The sequence below is a fragment of the Ceratotherium simum genome, chromosome 24 (genome assembly GCF_057802395.1).
Source record: "Ceratotherium simum simum isolate JZ-2026a chromosome 24, ASM5780239v1, whole genome shotgun sequence".
NCBI classification, from domain to species: domain Eukaryota; kingdom Metazoa; phylum Chordata; class Mammalia; order Perissodactyla; family Rhinocerotidae; genus Ceratotherium; species Ceratotherium simum.
The window spans coordinates 48,431,474-48,447,665 of record NC_141923.1 but is presented as its reverse complement, the minus strand read 5'-3'; the positions used below and the strand labels follow the sequence as shown (position 1 = coordinate 48,447,665).

Sequence of the window (16,192 nt, the reverse complement as noted above, 5' to 3'; positions counted from 1 at the left end):
AGATTTTATTTCCAAGGAAAATTGAGTAGTTTTAAGCAACAGACATCGGGTGTGGGATGACACTTTTTCTCCTACAGGATACAAAAAAGTAACTATTAAGTATACCACAACCAAACTCTTAGATAAGACGAAAATTTATTTTGCTTTTCTAAGTGTCTACTCAGTTTCTACATAGCAAAAAGTAAACACTATTTATCAAAATGCTATTACTATGCACTTTACTATTTAAAAATAATTCCCTACCCTTTCCCCGCAAACGTCCCATTTACCAATACTCTCCACTACCTGCAACGCTGCAAACATCATCATTTCTTCTTCTGTGCACTCAATTTCTTCTAGGAGAATAGCCCATTTGGCCTGCTCATAAAGCTGATTGATTCTGATTGCATCATACTGCAGCAAAAGAGACACAATTCTTTTGTAATGTATCACCGTTAACATTAAAAAGTCTGAAAACTCTGAATATTCACCTTGAAAGCTTGACCAGAAAAATTTAATATATAAATTTTTTTCTGGGATTTTTATTCATTATCAAATAATAATAAGAAAGATACCTACAGGGTTAGGTATACCTATATACACCTGCATCTAATTTTCCATTAAAAATGACATTAAAATAGGCCAAAAGATTATTATTCAGTATTAGAAACAGATTCTGTATATTATTTTTGAGGGAAATAGCCATCAGATGCTAGGGCTCTGAACAAAAGGAGTCTAGCTTGAAGACAGCAGAGTAAGGCAGGACTGACTGCTTTTCAGTCTTGCTACTGCAAGCTGCCACACTAAAAGGTCATAATCAGAGAGCAAATTAATTATTTGGGGGAACATGTTGCTCACTGTGGAAAAGTATACCCAGACAAAGTGGCCGGTCCTTGGAAACAGTTATTTTAAAGATTCAAAAAATAGGGTACATATATACACTTGTTGAAAAGATTTACTTACATGTTACTGAATTATCCATTTAGGTATGTTAATAAAAATCAATAGTGATGTCTTAATGTCTTAACAACACTATCATAGAATGTTAACAAAATACATAACCCCTCCTCAAATGTAATTATGTTCCCAGATAATCACTTTGATAATTTTACTAAAATTAGACATGATATGGCCTATAAAGGAATTAAAATGGATCTTTTATAGTTCTACTATACACATTTTACTGTTGTATAAAGAATTATTTAAGCACATAATAAAAAATGATAAATATGTATATTAAAATCTAGACTATAATCTAGACATGAAAAGGATGAGAAGGTAGTCAAGAGAGGTTTTTTTTCCCCCCAAAGATGATAGGGAAGCAAAAGATTCAAATCTCTGTGCCATGCGTTTCCTGGAGGAAAATACTCCAGATTTTTACAGCAAATTTAAATCTTATCAGAAAAGCAAAGTACTTCAGTAGCACAGATGATGCCAATTATTTGATAGTAAAAACATATTACAATGTTTGGCTATTCAATAGCAAGAAATGTAGACTTAAAAAAAAATTCTTTTTGAAACAACATCTTTTGGTATATAATTAGAAATCTGAAAGTAATTGAAAAGGTAATCTCTCAGGAATCTTTTCTTTCACCTAAAGTACAGTTGAAGAGAGGTATAAAGAAAAACCAACCCCAGAATTTAACCAGTTCTGCAATACCAAACTAGTGCTTTTAAAATACAAATCAATCAAAAATTTAATTACCTTAACAAAAAAGAAAAAGGTTCAGTTATGCTTCCAACCTACTACAACAATAAACTTATTTAAAATACAGATGCTTTGTCTAAAGCCTTGGGTTTTTAATATTACTCAAGACTTGCTATATACAAACAATTCCTTGCCCCACCAACTTCCAAGACACGAACATCCAAATGAACAAAACAAATAAAAAGGAAAAAAAGAAGAGATCTCTCTAAACCCTAGGTACCTTTGGATTCAAATCAAAAAAGCTGTAATACTTGAACCGGAGCAGCAAGGCCTCATTTTCCTTCACATCTTGTTCCATGAGAGATCTTGAGGAATCAAGCCATCTAGACAAATTAACAAGAGCAGTGGAACAAACCAAGACAGAATTAATAAAATATTTCTACCTCTAATTGGATAAAGAAGTTCTTCAACTGTATCTATATTTTAAAACTTACCCTTGGTTGATTTTTGCTTTGTCAAGAAGAGCTTGAGGCTTGAACAGTTTTGCCAAGATTTCTGGTGACGTGATTGGCTGACTGACAGCAAGTATACCAGGATTGCCTTCTGACAAAGCACTGTCACCAAACCAAGCAGAAGTCGGTGACAAAGGGCTTCCATCGTGAGCATCGTAAGTGGGAGTCATTGTTTTACTATAAAGTCCTGGGCTTGAATATATACTTCCTAATAAATAACATGAAAAAGAGGTAGTAAGTATAAAGTGCAGATCTTAGTTTTCAATAACACATGCTATCATTATATAAAGCACATTGTGAAACACAAGCTTCATTCTGGAAGGAAAGCTTAGTACATTATTTTACCTGTCTTGAAAATATGTGAAATTAACTCTACTTGTATAACATTAAGAACATGTAATAAGATCAAAAGAATATAATTAAGTTGGTGAAAATTCTGGGGAAAACATCAGTTCACGAGAATTAGAAGATAAGGTAAGGACATATAGCTGAAGCAGACAGACCAACGTTTTGCCTTTAATTGTGGCAAGGCTCACCTTTCAGAGGGCCAATGTAAAGAACATCAGCGCCTACAGGAAAGGAAAGAAAGGAATTCAGAAGGTGAAGGAAAGGCAACAACAGAAGACAGAAACAAAAGAATGTAAATGAATAGGAAATGAGAAAAAGAAAAAACAGATTTTTCCTAATTGTGAATCATAAATTGAAGTAAATATTTCAGGTAGATTTAAGAGTAAAGAACCTTAGAAGCTATGACATGAGTAAAATAAGCTTTTTGTCCAATTCACAAGAATGATGCTGTGCCCCAGTGAGGTGTCTAGGGAGACAGGCACGTCCACGCTACCACTCTGAAATCCACCTCGTGTTAAGACAGCTCCAGGTAACTGAATAAATTCACTTAAATTAAGAGAACAATTTTATGTTAACATTTTCTCAGTGAATAGCTAAACTAGTTCCAACAGATTTATAAAGTATTAAAGCAAGGGGGTAGATAAAATTTTGCCCTAGAAAGATGCTAACAATGGTACATGTTATAATTAAACCCCTGAAGGCAGGGATACTGTCTTTTTTATCTTCTGATTCCTTGGTTAATTATTAAAGGACTGGACATATAGTAGAGGCTACATAAATAAAATTTGTTGAATTAGTCAATTGATGATATATCCTCCATCATTTAAACTCCAAAAATTAAGGAGACTAAATTAAGACTTTTTTATTTTTTTAATTTTTATTTTTTTATTTTCTTATGTTTTTAGTTTCTTTGATTTTCTTTTTTTTTTAAATTTTTTGTTTATTGCAGTAACATTGGTGTATTGTAAAAATTTCAGGTGTACATCTTTGTACTTCTATTTCTGCATAGATTACATCATGTTAAATTAAGACTTTTTAAAAAAAAAAAGTTCAGAATGGGAGTTGGCCTGGTGGCATAGTGGGTAAGTTTGCATGCTCTGCTTCGGCAGCCAGGGGTTCGCAGGTTCGGATCCCGGGCACAGAGCTACATACCACTTATCAAGCCATGCTGTGGCAGGTGTGCCACATATAAATTAGAGGAAGATGGGCGCAGATGTTAGTCCAGGGCCAATACTCCTCAGCAAAAAGAGGAGGACTGGCAATGGATGTTAGCTCAGAGCCAGTATTCCTCACACACACACACCCAAAAAGTTCAGAATGACATTAAGTAAAAGCACTGCCCCTCCAAAGTCCTAACTCTGTTAATTGTATCTTCTCTTTCAGTCATAATTTTTAAAAAGAAAATGTGTAAATGGGTATCACATTGTTGACGGATGACGGAAAGAGAACAGCTGCTTCCCTTACCTAATTTAGGAATATGCTTAGGATCTCACTCCTTTCCTCTCTAAATCCTCTGCACACATGCAATGATAGAAACAATTACCTACGAAAAAGTGGTGGTAAAGCTAGAGATTTTCATAGTTGTCATGACCTAGTCTAGGAAGAGAATGAAAAGTAACAAAACAAAACACTCCTGCTAGCCACAGGGTATCTGATTTGATGACCCCAAGATGTGTCCTTCCAATGTTAGTACTACAACAACTTGTAGAATCAACACTGTTAAACTTAAATAAGCAACAAAAAAAGCTGTGAACTCTCCTTTTTTAGCCTTTAAAGAAGAACATTAGGACAATTAGTGGCAGCTTTAAAAGCTAGAAGAACCTTAAACCACAAGGACATTTTGTGAAAGGGTTACTTGGGGATGCACACTTATTAGAAGAGCTGAAAACAGTGCTCCAGTTCAGCTGGGCAAAGACTAATTCTGCTATACAGAATATACATGTAAATAAGGTGTGGAAAAAGATCGCCTCCTAGGCAGAATCTCCTCGCTGTTTATTTCAAAGATCTAGTGAATAAATCTTTAAGAACATCAAAACATTGAAAATTCGTTCATAGTATGATGAACTATAACTACTAGTCAGAATTGAGTAAAGTTAGAATTGACATTTTTTTTTTTTTTGGTGAGGAAGATCAGCCCTGAGCTAACATCCATGCTAATCCTCCTCTTTTTTTTTTTTTGCTGAGGAAGACCGGCTTTGAGCTAACATCTATTGCCCATCCTCCTCCTTCCCTGCCCCCAAAGCCCCAGTAGATAGTTGTATGTCATAGTTGCACATCATTCTAGTTGCTGTATGTGGGACGCGGCCTCAGCATGGCCGGAGAAGCGGTGCCTTGGTGCGCGCCCGGGATCCGAACCCGGGCCGCCGGTAGCAGAGCGTGTGCACTTAACCGCTAAGCCATGGGGTCGGCCCAAGAATTGACAATTTTCTTTATGAAGTTTCTAAAATAGAAAATATATTCCACTAAATCACACAACATTTAATAGAATCAGCCACCCAATCCATTCTCTGCCCTCTCAGTTTCCTGTACTTTGTACATTCTACACTTGATATTTGATCACTGCATTGTTCCTATGTGTTCCTGTTTTGTCAGGCACTCTCTGGTAATACGGCACTCAGCGTTCCCAATGGCCTCTTATTCTCATCTTAGAGGAGCAGACTGAGACACACGAGGTCAAACAGCCTGGACAACGTCAAGAGCTTGACAGCTGCAGAGCCACACAGTAAATCCTCCAGTCTGACTGCAGCTGCACACCGCCTCCCGGGTACGTCATTTATCTAAGCCCTTCCCAACTGTGTGCATTTATTGTTCAGAGTTTTGTTACTGATGTCACCACCACTGCTACTGCAAACTATGCCTTCCAATAGACATGGTTATACTCATTTCCCAATTCTGGCAGCATTGCTGAGTCAGAGGGCACACACAGAAAAGGTGCTGACAAGTTGTACCACGGCTGTTTACAACATGGTTATACACAGTGATCAAGAAATGGCTTCTTATTGGGGCCAGCCCCTAGGCCTAGTGGTTAAGTTTGGCGTGCTCCACTTCGGCAGCCCGGGTTTGGTTCCTGGGTGCGGACCTACACCACTTGTCAGCGGCCATGCTGTGGTGGCGACCCACATACAAAATAGAGGAAGGAAGAGGGCCGGCCCCATGGCTTAGCGGTTAAGTGCGCGTGCTCCGCTACTGGTGGCCCGGGTTCGGATCCCGGGCGCGCACCGATGCACGGCTTCTCCAGCCATGCTGAGGCTGCGTCCCACATACAGCAACTAGAAGGATGTGCAACTATGACATACAACTATCTACTGGGGCTTTGGGGAGAAAAAAAGGAGGAGGATTGGCAATAGATGTTAGCTCAGAGCCGGTCTTCCTCAGCAAAAAGAGGATTAGCATGGATGTCAGCTCAGGGCAAATCTTCCTCAAAAAAAAAAAAAAAGAAAAGAAAAAAGAAAAGAAATGGCTTCTTCTTGAGAGGGAGTAGCAAGAGGAAAAGGTGAAGTGCAGGTTTCACCTTCAGTTTAGTACATTTTCTGTACTATTTGATTTTTTTATAATTAGACTATATTAATGTATGACTTTTGTAATTAAAAAAAGATATGAGGTCCATTAGTATCACCAAGTAACAAAACACAAATTAAAAATGTGTGTATAACACAGACCCACTTGCATTAAAAACAAAAATGAATACATAAATCTATATTTGAATTTTTACTAAGAGCATGCATTAATTTTATAATTAAAGAATAGTTTAATATTTTGATGCTTAAAATGGCAAGTTTCAGTTAGAAAAAACAGCATCTTGCATAAGCAATTTTCCTGTGCCAAGCAAGTAAAGTACTGATTACTTTCTTTATTATTTTAGGACCCAGACTTTTCCTTTGTCTAGCTGCCTTTAAGATTTTTTTTTAAAACTTTCCAATGAGATAATTTTCTATTTCTATTATAAATACTGAAATTAGTGATTTTTTTTTTTTTCTGAGGAAGATCAGCCCTGAGCTAACATCCATGACAATCCTCCTCTTTTTGCTGAGGAAGACTGGCCCTGGGCTAACATCTGTGCCCATCTTCCTCAACTTTATATGGGACGCCACCACAGCATGGCTTGACAAGCGGTGCGTCGGTGTGCACCCAGGATCCGAACCCAGACTGCCAGCAGTGGAGCATGCGCATTTAACCGCTACACCACGGGGCCGGCCCCTGAAATTAGTAATTTTTAAGTCAGTACTACACTGTAGAATTCACTCTTACTTGGAAAAATTATTTTCCCCAGACTTCGGATTAGGCTAGTTCAGTTGGTTCTCTCCTCATAGGTAATTAAAGATTAGATATTTACCTAGTTACAGCTAGGAAGTGGAAAAGCATCCAAAAGCATGTCAGCCGACCACAGCTGTGTAAGCAGAGTATTTAAGAACTCACAGAATTTTATCATAATGTAAGAATCTGACTGAAGTCTGAGAATCATTAATTCACTCACGATCCTTTACCTCTTGAAACATTACTTTTGAAAAAAATAAACTTTGTTGAGGTATAATTTACACACTAATATTTCAATCAAATGTTCCTATTAGCATTCACAAAATATTTACTTTAAATATTATAATTGAAGATGATGCTACATAATGGTTAGAAATATGAGTGTTGGAGCCAGACAGACCTGGATTCGAATTCTAGCTCTGCCCCTTAGTAGCTTTGTGATCTTCGGCAAACTACTTAACCCTTGTAGGGTTCTTTCCTTATAAGTAAGATAGGGATAATGCCAAAATTACAGGAGTTCTGTGAGGATCAAATGAAAGATAATGTATGTATTAAATAATAGTTATCACTAATTGAATACATATAATTGTTGACCACGCTCATACTGAGATGCTCACAACTCAAGAAGCATGTGGAAACTAAGAAAAACTGAGCCTGCTTCCTCCTCAGTAAAATGAAGACTCTATGGAATGCTCACCAGCCCTGCAGGAGAGGAGTGTCTGGGAAGCACTGAGCAGTGTCTGGCGTCCCAAAGACATCCTGTGTTGAGACGCAGGCAGACCTGCTGCCATGCACTGTGCACACAACATGCAGCTGACCACAGTTTCCGTATTTGGCCCAATAATTGACCAGAGTGCTGACTACTCATAAAAGCAAGCAAACCAGATTAATAATTCTTTTAAAAACTAATTTCACATTACTTTTCACATGCATATGGCACTCAATGGACTTCTCTGCAGATCATCAGCCTTCTACGTATCACACTCTTTGTGCATTTTCTTAGCATTTCACGTCAACTTCTTGGAACTCCTCAAATGTTTTTGTTTTTATTAAACTGCTTGGGTGTAGACAACTAAAACCTATTTTTCAATTCCCTCATTCAAAACACAACCACTTCACAGACACAAGAGAGCACACAGTGTATGTTTCCATTCACGAGGTTCAACAACAGGCAACACTACTCTGTGGAGACACAGGGGTATTGCGGGACACTGAGTGGGGAAAACGTGTGCGGGAGGCCTTCTGGGGTGCTGGTATCATGCTATATCATGTTCTGGGGGGTTATAAGGCATATACATTTGTAAATACTCATCCGTGTTCATTTTACTGTATATAACACCTCAATTTTAAACCCACAGTCACTTAGTCTAAAAGATTTACGGCTTTCCCTCATCTTAATTCATCATCCTTTGTCTCCAAATTGTCTTTTCTTAAAGGACTGTAAAAATTTCTCATTTGCAATTCTAAGACTAATCCTGACTGATTTCAACCACTCCAAAATCATCCCGTAAATATACTTATCTATGTAGTTCTACGTTGTAAGAATTAAATGAGTTTCCATTTAAACTATAAAATAACTGAAAGCAGGAGCCAGCCTGGTGGCCTAGTGGTTAAGTGCGCGTGTTCTGCTTCAGCGACCTGGGGTTCGCTGGTTCGCACCTTGGGCGCAGACCTACTCACGACTCATCAAGCGATCCTGGGGAGGCGTCCCACACAGAGGAGTTAGAAGGACCTACAACTAGGATATACAACTATGTACTGGGGCTTTGGGGAGAAAAAAGAAAAACAGGAAGAATGGCAACTGATGTTAGCTCAGGGCCAATCTTCCTCAAAAAAAAAAAAAATGTAGGCCATATATATGAAAAGGGCAACTGTGTTAGGTCTCGGGTTAGGGTTTAAAAAAAAAAAAAAATGAAAGCAGGGATTGTGTCCACTGTCAGATGCCTTCATCAATATAAATCATGTCTAAATTAAGTTTTAAAATTAACCTTATTCTAATGATGGACACATTCTTCTATTCCCTTTCACCTCCTCAATCTGTAGGCTTCTACCACTCCTTGCAACCCTTTCCCCTCATTCCCTCCTCCACAGTTGATGCAAAGTAAACTTGAAATTCTTTCTAAAATAATGATTTGTTCATTTTGTAACATATTCAGAAACCAATAACTCTACAATGCAGGAATCTAAATTCCACGGTCTGACATTAAATATCTTCCAGCTGTGTGAGCCTGAAGTTCCTTGGAGGTCTCTCTCCCATGAGCTGGCTCAATTGGTTTGTTCACATCTTGTACTTTTCTTTTGCCAGGATGTTCTTTGTCAATATCATTCTTTCTGCTTAGACTACCTTTTCTTCCCATCAAAATCGTAGCCACTAGAACTTAAAAGTTTAATTCACAAACTTACTTCCCCAACTCATAAAGTGAATATACCTATTTGGAATTGTCTTGTCTTCTAAATTCCTGTAACATTACTTTCTACAACATTCACTTAGCATTTATTACTTTCTTAAGTATAGTAACTGTGGGCCCGCCCGGCTTAGCGGTTAAGTGCGTGCGCTCCGCTGCCGGCGGCCCGGGTTCAGATCCCGGGTGCGCACCGAGGCACCACTCCTCCAGCCATGCTGAGGCTGCGTCCCACATGCAGCAACTAGAAGGGTGTGCAGCTATGACAGACAACTATGTACTGGGGCTTTGGGGGAAAAATAAATAAATAAAATCTTTAAAAAAAAAAAGTATAGTAACTGTGTTTTTCAACTAGCCTCTAAACTACTTAAGAGTGAGGACTGTCTTATTTTTTGGTATCTCCCATATGCCATCAGTTCATGAGGAGTGACATAAAAGTTAGAAGATATGTGACTTTAAGATGTTCCTCACCTTACTGTGCCATAATTTCTTCATCCTTAAAATATGAGTAATAACTGAATCCACTTCAATGGGTTGCAGTGAGAATTAAATGAGTTTCCATGGGTAAAGTGTGTGAAATAGTTCTAGGCACAAGTAAGCATTATATTAACTGTTTGCTTTCATTATCATCATCATCACCTCAGAATTTAAGAAACTAGGAATGAAGTGAATTAGTAAAATTAGTTTACACATTTGCTTGAGAGACCTACCCTAAGAAATGGACTTATAAATTGTGGCCAACGGAAAACACGGCAAACTGTACTATGTAATCTAATTGCTTAGTCATCTAGTTACCCAAAAGACATTGCCTGTGTTCCTGCTGGATGCCATATGCTGAGTTAGGTTCTGGTAAGGAAAAGGTGAGAGGGAGTCCCATCATGCAGGGAGCTCACAATTACTAGGGGAGAACATGCAGTATAACACCAAACAGAGAAGTCAGATGACTTATGACAGAAGGATACCTACTTCAGGTTGGGGAGGTAATGGAAGGAAATCTGAGAAAGCTTCTTAAAGGAGAAAACCTTGGAGGAAAAAGGTAGAGAGGCAAAGGGATGGGCATATACAAAGCACATGGAAGGTTTATGTAACCTGACAGAAGTAATAATGCCTTAACTCGATAATGGTGGTTTTCACAGAATACAGGAAAAAGGAACTAAACTGAAAACTGTCCAATTTCTGCAAAGCAAAGAACTGAACTCAGTTAAGGTACTGTCCCTTTTTGACTTGTCCTCAGCAGAGACCAGCCTTGTTTTTCATTGATTGAACTGTTAACACCTGACATAATGATTTGCACATGACAGACTCTGGTGGTGATTTCATGATTGAGGGAAAAGATGCTGAAGGGGAGGTTTTTTTTAATTTGACCCCCTCCTGACCTTCATAACCCATTTATCCACTATCAGAAAGACTCAGGCACACAGGCCCTAGTGCTCCCGCAGAGCCCCGCTCAGTCGGTCTCACCAGATCCAGGGGTGATGAGAGGCCCCTCCAGCTCGGGCGCCTCATCTTCAGACTGGTCACCCAGCTTCTTCTTCCTTCTCTTTGTTGGATCTCGGGGTTTTTTCAACAGAGAAAGTTCTTCAGGATGTCTGATATCTATTAAAATAAGAAAACAAATTACTTTACTAGAATAATGAAAAATTGAAACACTTTACACATGGTAAATTCGTCTATTAATCCATTTCCAGATATAAACGTGTCATTTCCTCTGTGTATGTATTTTGGCAGATATTAATGCCATGCAAAAGACTGAAATATGACACTTTTAAAAATAATCTACCTGGAGCCGGCCCGGTGGCGCAAGCGGTTAAGTGCACACTCCACTGCGGCGGCCCGGGGTTTGCCGGTTCGGATCCCGGGCGCGCACCTACGCACCGCTTGTCAAGCCATGCTGTGGCGGCATCCCGTATAAAGTGGAGGAAGATGGGCATGGATGTTAGCTCAGGGCCAGTCTTCCTCAGCAAAAAGAGGAGGATTGGCAGAAGTTAGCTCAGGGCCGATCCTCCTCACGCACACACAAAAAAATAAAATAAAAAAATAAAAATAATCTACCAAAGCATGCTTAATTTCTAACTGTCTAATAAATGCAGTGACCTCAAAGTGGTGAGAGAACAACTGACTAGGATATAGAAAGGAATTATTAGAATTCTTATTTATATATTTTTTATCTAAAACCGTTAAGAAATTGAGCTTTATACTGTATGGTAGCCCTCATTCATTCTGTATGTCCTAAGCTACACATGATACATGAAGTGAATGTAATACAAATACTTTCATATCATTACCAAATCTCAAAAATTTTAATTAATTCAAACTTTGCTGCATTGTATTGAATGGCTACAAGTTTCTGAGTCTCTCCTATTCATTTTCATGTGAGCAATCTGGTAAGAGGCAAAATGCTTAAATGAAAGTAATAAAAAGAATTAAAGGTGACCCAAATAAACATATATTACATTACATTATATATCATATATATTACATACCATGTCTATGAATTGCAAGAATTGTTAAGAAGTCAATTCTCCCCAAATTCAGCTAAAGATTCAATGGAATCCTAGTCGAAATGCCAACTTGCTCTTTTGTACAAGTTGACAAGTTGATTGTAAAATTTACATGGAAATGAGAACAATCCTAGAATAGTCAAAGCAATTTTTGAAAAGAAGAATAAATTTGGACGACTTACACTACCTGATATCAAGACATCATAAAGCTACAGCAATCAGGACAGTGCAATTGTTGGCTAAATGATAAGACATCTGGACGAATGGAATAGAAGAGAGGGCCCAGAAACAGACCCAGATATAGGTAGTCAATTATTCTGGACAAAGGTGCCATGGCAGTTGAAGGGGAAAGGGAAACCTTTTCAACTACAGCAGTGCTGAACAAGAGATTCACATATTTTTTTTAAAAAGAACATTAGCTCTTACCTAATACAATATGCAAAAATTAATTCTAAATGGATCACAGACTAAAAGAAATATAAGTAGATAAAGATTTCTTAGATAGGAAATACACACACACCACAAAAAAAAATGCCCTTTGTTAAAAACAAAAAAACCTGCTCTTTGAAAGACCTGCTGAGAAAACAAAAAGGCAAGCTGTACGTTGGGACAAAATACTTGCAAAACATATTATGTATATCTGACAAAGGACTTGTATCCAAAATATATAAGGAACCATACAACTCAATAATAAGCAGATCAAGGGGCTCAAGATTTGAACAAGGACTTAACCACGAATACGTAACAATGGCCAGGAAGCACACGAAGAGACGCTTAACATGACTGCTCAGGGGAATGCAAATTAAAGCCACGAGACACCCACCAGAGTGGCCGACATTAACAAGACTGATAAGACCCAGTGTTGGTGAGGACGTGCAGGAGGAACTGGAACTCTCATACCTAGCTGGTGGGAATGTGAAATGAGACAATTTTTGATAATAGTCTGGCAGTTTCTTAAAAACTTAAACATGTACAATTCAGACATTCCACTCCTAGTTATCCACTCAAGAAAATGGAAAGCACATCTGTACTAGCTTTACTCATAAAAGCCAAAACTAGAAATAACCCAAATGGATAAACAAAATGATATTTTCATATCAGTGGAATACTACTCACAATGGAACACAACTCATAAGTAAAAAGAAACAAACCATTGATAGATGCAATAACGAACGTATCTCAAAATCACTACACTAAGGGGAAGAAGCCAATCAGAAGAGGGTATTTACTGTATGATTCCATTCATAAAATTCCAGAAAATGACAACAAATCTACAGTGACAGAGCAGACCAATGGGTGTCTGCCTAAAGTTTGAGGGCCAACAGAAATGTTCTGTATCCTGACTGTGGTAGTTTCACAGATTTAAACAAATGTTTACATTTGTCAAAACTCATCAAACTGTACACTTTAAATGGGTACAGTTTATTGTACATGAATTATACCAAAATAAAATTAATTTAAAAATAAAGAAGTATAAAGAGAGGGACAGCCAAGAAAAAAAAAGAAGAAAGCAGCGAGGAGAAGCACTAGGTCTGTACAGCCTCAGTTTGGCAGCACTACACTAAATGTCAGGGTATGAGTAGAACAGACAACGACATGCAAGTCACTAAGTAACACGTGATGCTACAGACTCTAGGTCACTGGATCAAAGTTTCACATGTGGCAGTCTGTACCTTCAGGAGCCCACAACACCCACACAGCTGAATCCAGCAGCATCAATTCACGAAGTGTTCTGTTTGTAGGGGACCTGTAACTGGATGGACCATCCTGCTGCAGAGTTGATGAGGCACAATTTGAGACAGAACAAACTACCTGGATTCAAATCTCAGCTCCACTATTTATTAAAAGCTGTGACTTGAGATAAGCTACTCGGCCTGCCCGAGTCTGAGTTTCCTCAACTGTAAAATGAGAAAACTAGTACCTCAGGAGGTCGTTGTGAAAACTAAATGATAAATATGGGTAAAGTTCTTTGAACAGGGCCTGGCACAAAACAAGTACTTTGTAAGCATTAGGTATTGTTTTTCTCTAATTTAAAAAAATATACAATCATGGTAGAAATTTGGAAATAACAAAAAAGTATAAATAATCGAGCCATTTAAAACATGTTCTTTCACTGAAAAATAGAATATGACTATGCATATAGGTGATTATTTCAATAGATGTATAAAATTCTACTGTGTAATTATAGCATAATTTAACCATTCTTCTAATACTGAGCCCATTATAAACAATGGTTCTACAAACATCTATCTACATACAGATTTTTCCACATTTTATTTGTTTAGGAGTTCACTGGAGTCGAATGAACTGGAATCAAATGCTATAATAATTTTAAGGCAAAAGTACAGCAAGATGGGCACGTGTTATTTTTTAAAGCTTTGCTTATTTGAAAAACAGTATGTTTATCTCCTTGTTTTACTTTACATTTCTTTGATTACTAGTGATGTTATACATTTCCTCATGGGTTTTTAGCCATTTACATATATTTCCTTCCTGGGCCGGCCTCGTGGCTTAGCGGTTAAGCGCGTGCGATCCGCTGCTGGCGGCCCGGGTTCGGATCCCGGGCACGCACCGACGCACCACTTCTCTGGCCATGCTGAGGCCACGTCCCACATACAGCAACGAGAAGGATGTGCAGCTATGCCATACAACTATCTACTGGGGCTCTGGGGGAAAAAATAAATATATAAATACATATATTTCCTTCCTTTGCTAATTTTTATATTAGATTTCTTCAAATCAAAGTTAATTTGCATGTAAAAATTAACATGGCAGCAACCACTGCAAACCACTCTGAACGTTTTTTTTTTTTTGCTCAGGAAGAGTCACCCTAAGCTAACACCTGTTGCCAATCTTCCTCTTTTTTTCACCTGAGGAAGATTAGCCCTGAGCTAATACCTGTGCCAATCTTCCTTTATTTTGTAGGTGGGTCACCGCTGCAGCATGGCAGATGAGTGGTGTAGGTCCGCACCCAGGATCCAAACCTGAGAACCCAGGCCGCCAAAGGGGAGTGTGCTGAACTTAACCACTATGCCATGGGGCTGGCCCCTGAACTTTCGTTTTTTAAAAAATTTATTTTAGGGGCCAGCCTGGTGTAGTGGTCAAGTCCGTGCACTCCACTTTGGGGGGCTGGGGTTCGCAGGTTGAGATCCCAGGCGCAGACTGACGCATCACTTGTCAAGCCATGCTGTGGTGGCGTCCCATATAAAGCAGAGGAAGATGGGTACAGATGTTAGCCCAGGGCCAATTTCCTCAGCAAAAAGAGGAGGATTGGCATCGGATGTTAGCTCAGGGCTAATCTTCCTCACACACAAAAAATTCTTTTATATACACCTTGTCCCATGTTTTTAAAAAAGGCCAGGGCTGGCCCCGCGGCTTAGCGGTTAAGTGCGTGCGCTCCGCTGCTGGTGGCCAGGGTTCGGATCCCGGGCGCGCACTGACGCACCGCTTCTCCGGCCACACTGAGGCCGTGTCCCACATACAGCAACTAGAAGGATGTGCAGCTATGACATACAACAATCTACTGGGGCTTTGGGTGAAAATAAATAAATAAATAAAATCTTTAAAAAAGGCCAAATAAATCTTTTAACAACTATATGGGTTTTTCGTTTCTCTGTTGGTTATTTGAATTTTACTATTAGGAACACTCTGGCACACATTAGGTTTTTGTTCTGTTCTGTATTTTACAGACTATTTTCTGTGGAATGTTTTTCTGAAACATGAAAATAGAATTATCATAAAAACTATCCTGAACAGATTATGTTACCAGAGAGTAAGTGAACATAACTGCTCTTAATTTTTTTTTTTTTTTGTGAGGAAGATCAGCCCTGAGCTAACATCCATGCCAATTCTCCTCTTTTTGCTGAGGAAGACCGGCTCTGAGCTAACATCTATTGCCAATCCTCCTCTTTTTCCCCAAAGCCCCAGTAGATAGTTGTATGTCATAGTTGCATATCCTTCTAGATGCTGTATGTGGACGCAGCCTCAGCACGGCCAGAGAAGCAGTGCGTTGGTGTGCGCCCGGGATCCCAACCCAGGCCGCCAGCAGCGGAGCACGCGCACTTAACCGCTAAGCCACGGGACTGGCCCCTAACTGATCTTAATTTTAACAAATTCAGGGTAAGTACATCTTAAGTACTAAACAGCAGAAATCATGTTAAAGACAAATACTTGCTCCTTAAATTCTGTCCTTTTCTTAAAAGCTTCCAGGCATATCTGATTTCTTTTTAAAGTTAAAAATAGTACAGCATATTTTTTAGCTAAAGTTACACAATTAAAAATCAAAGATTTTTTTCATTCCTGTATATTCAAGTGGGTTAATTCACATTAACCCACTTATCCTCAAATGTAATTTTTGAGGTCTGATGAATTTTGGGGGGTTTGATGCCTTGCTATGATTACATAGATTCAGAAACTCAGAAGATATTTCAAATATATCTTTTGAACCCTATTTATCTAATTAATAGAACTGCATCATCATTTCCTAGACTACTTTTAGAAGAAACAAGATTTAACATGCTAAGAGACCTAATGATTTACGAGTTGCAC

General features: G+C 38.5%; 1 protein-coding gene across 2 annotated transcripts in view; it reads right to left on the bottom strand.

The window, feature by feature from the left end:
- FERMT2 (FERM domain containing kindlin 2) overlaps positions 1-16,192 on the bottom strand; it is an 89,655-nt gene that overhangs the window by 18,950 nt on the left and 54,513 nt on the right. For both annotated transcript variants that reach the window (XM_087448518.1, XM_087448519.1), the window contains exons 4-7: positions 10,605-10,739; positions 2,122-2,347; positions 1,908-2,010; positions 286-393 (exon numbers count right to left, since the gene is read on the bottom strand). In XM_087448518.1, the coding sequence (XP_087304644.1) occupies positions 286-393; positions 1,908-2,010; positions 2,122-2,347; positions 10,605-10,739 (572 nt within the window). The remainder of the gene's footprint in view (positions 1-285; positions 394-1,907; positions 2,011-2,121; positions 2,348-10,604; positions 10,740-16,192) is intronic.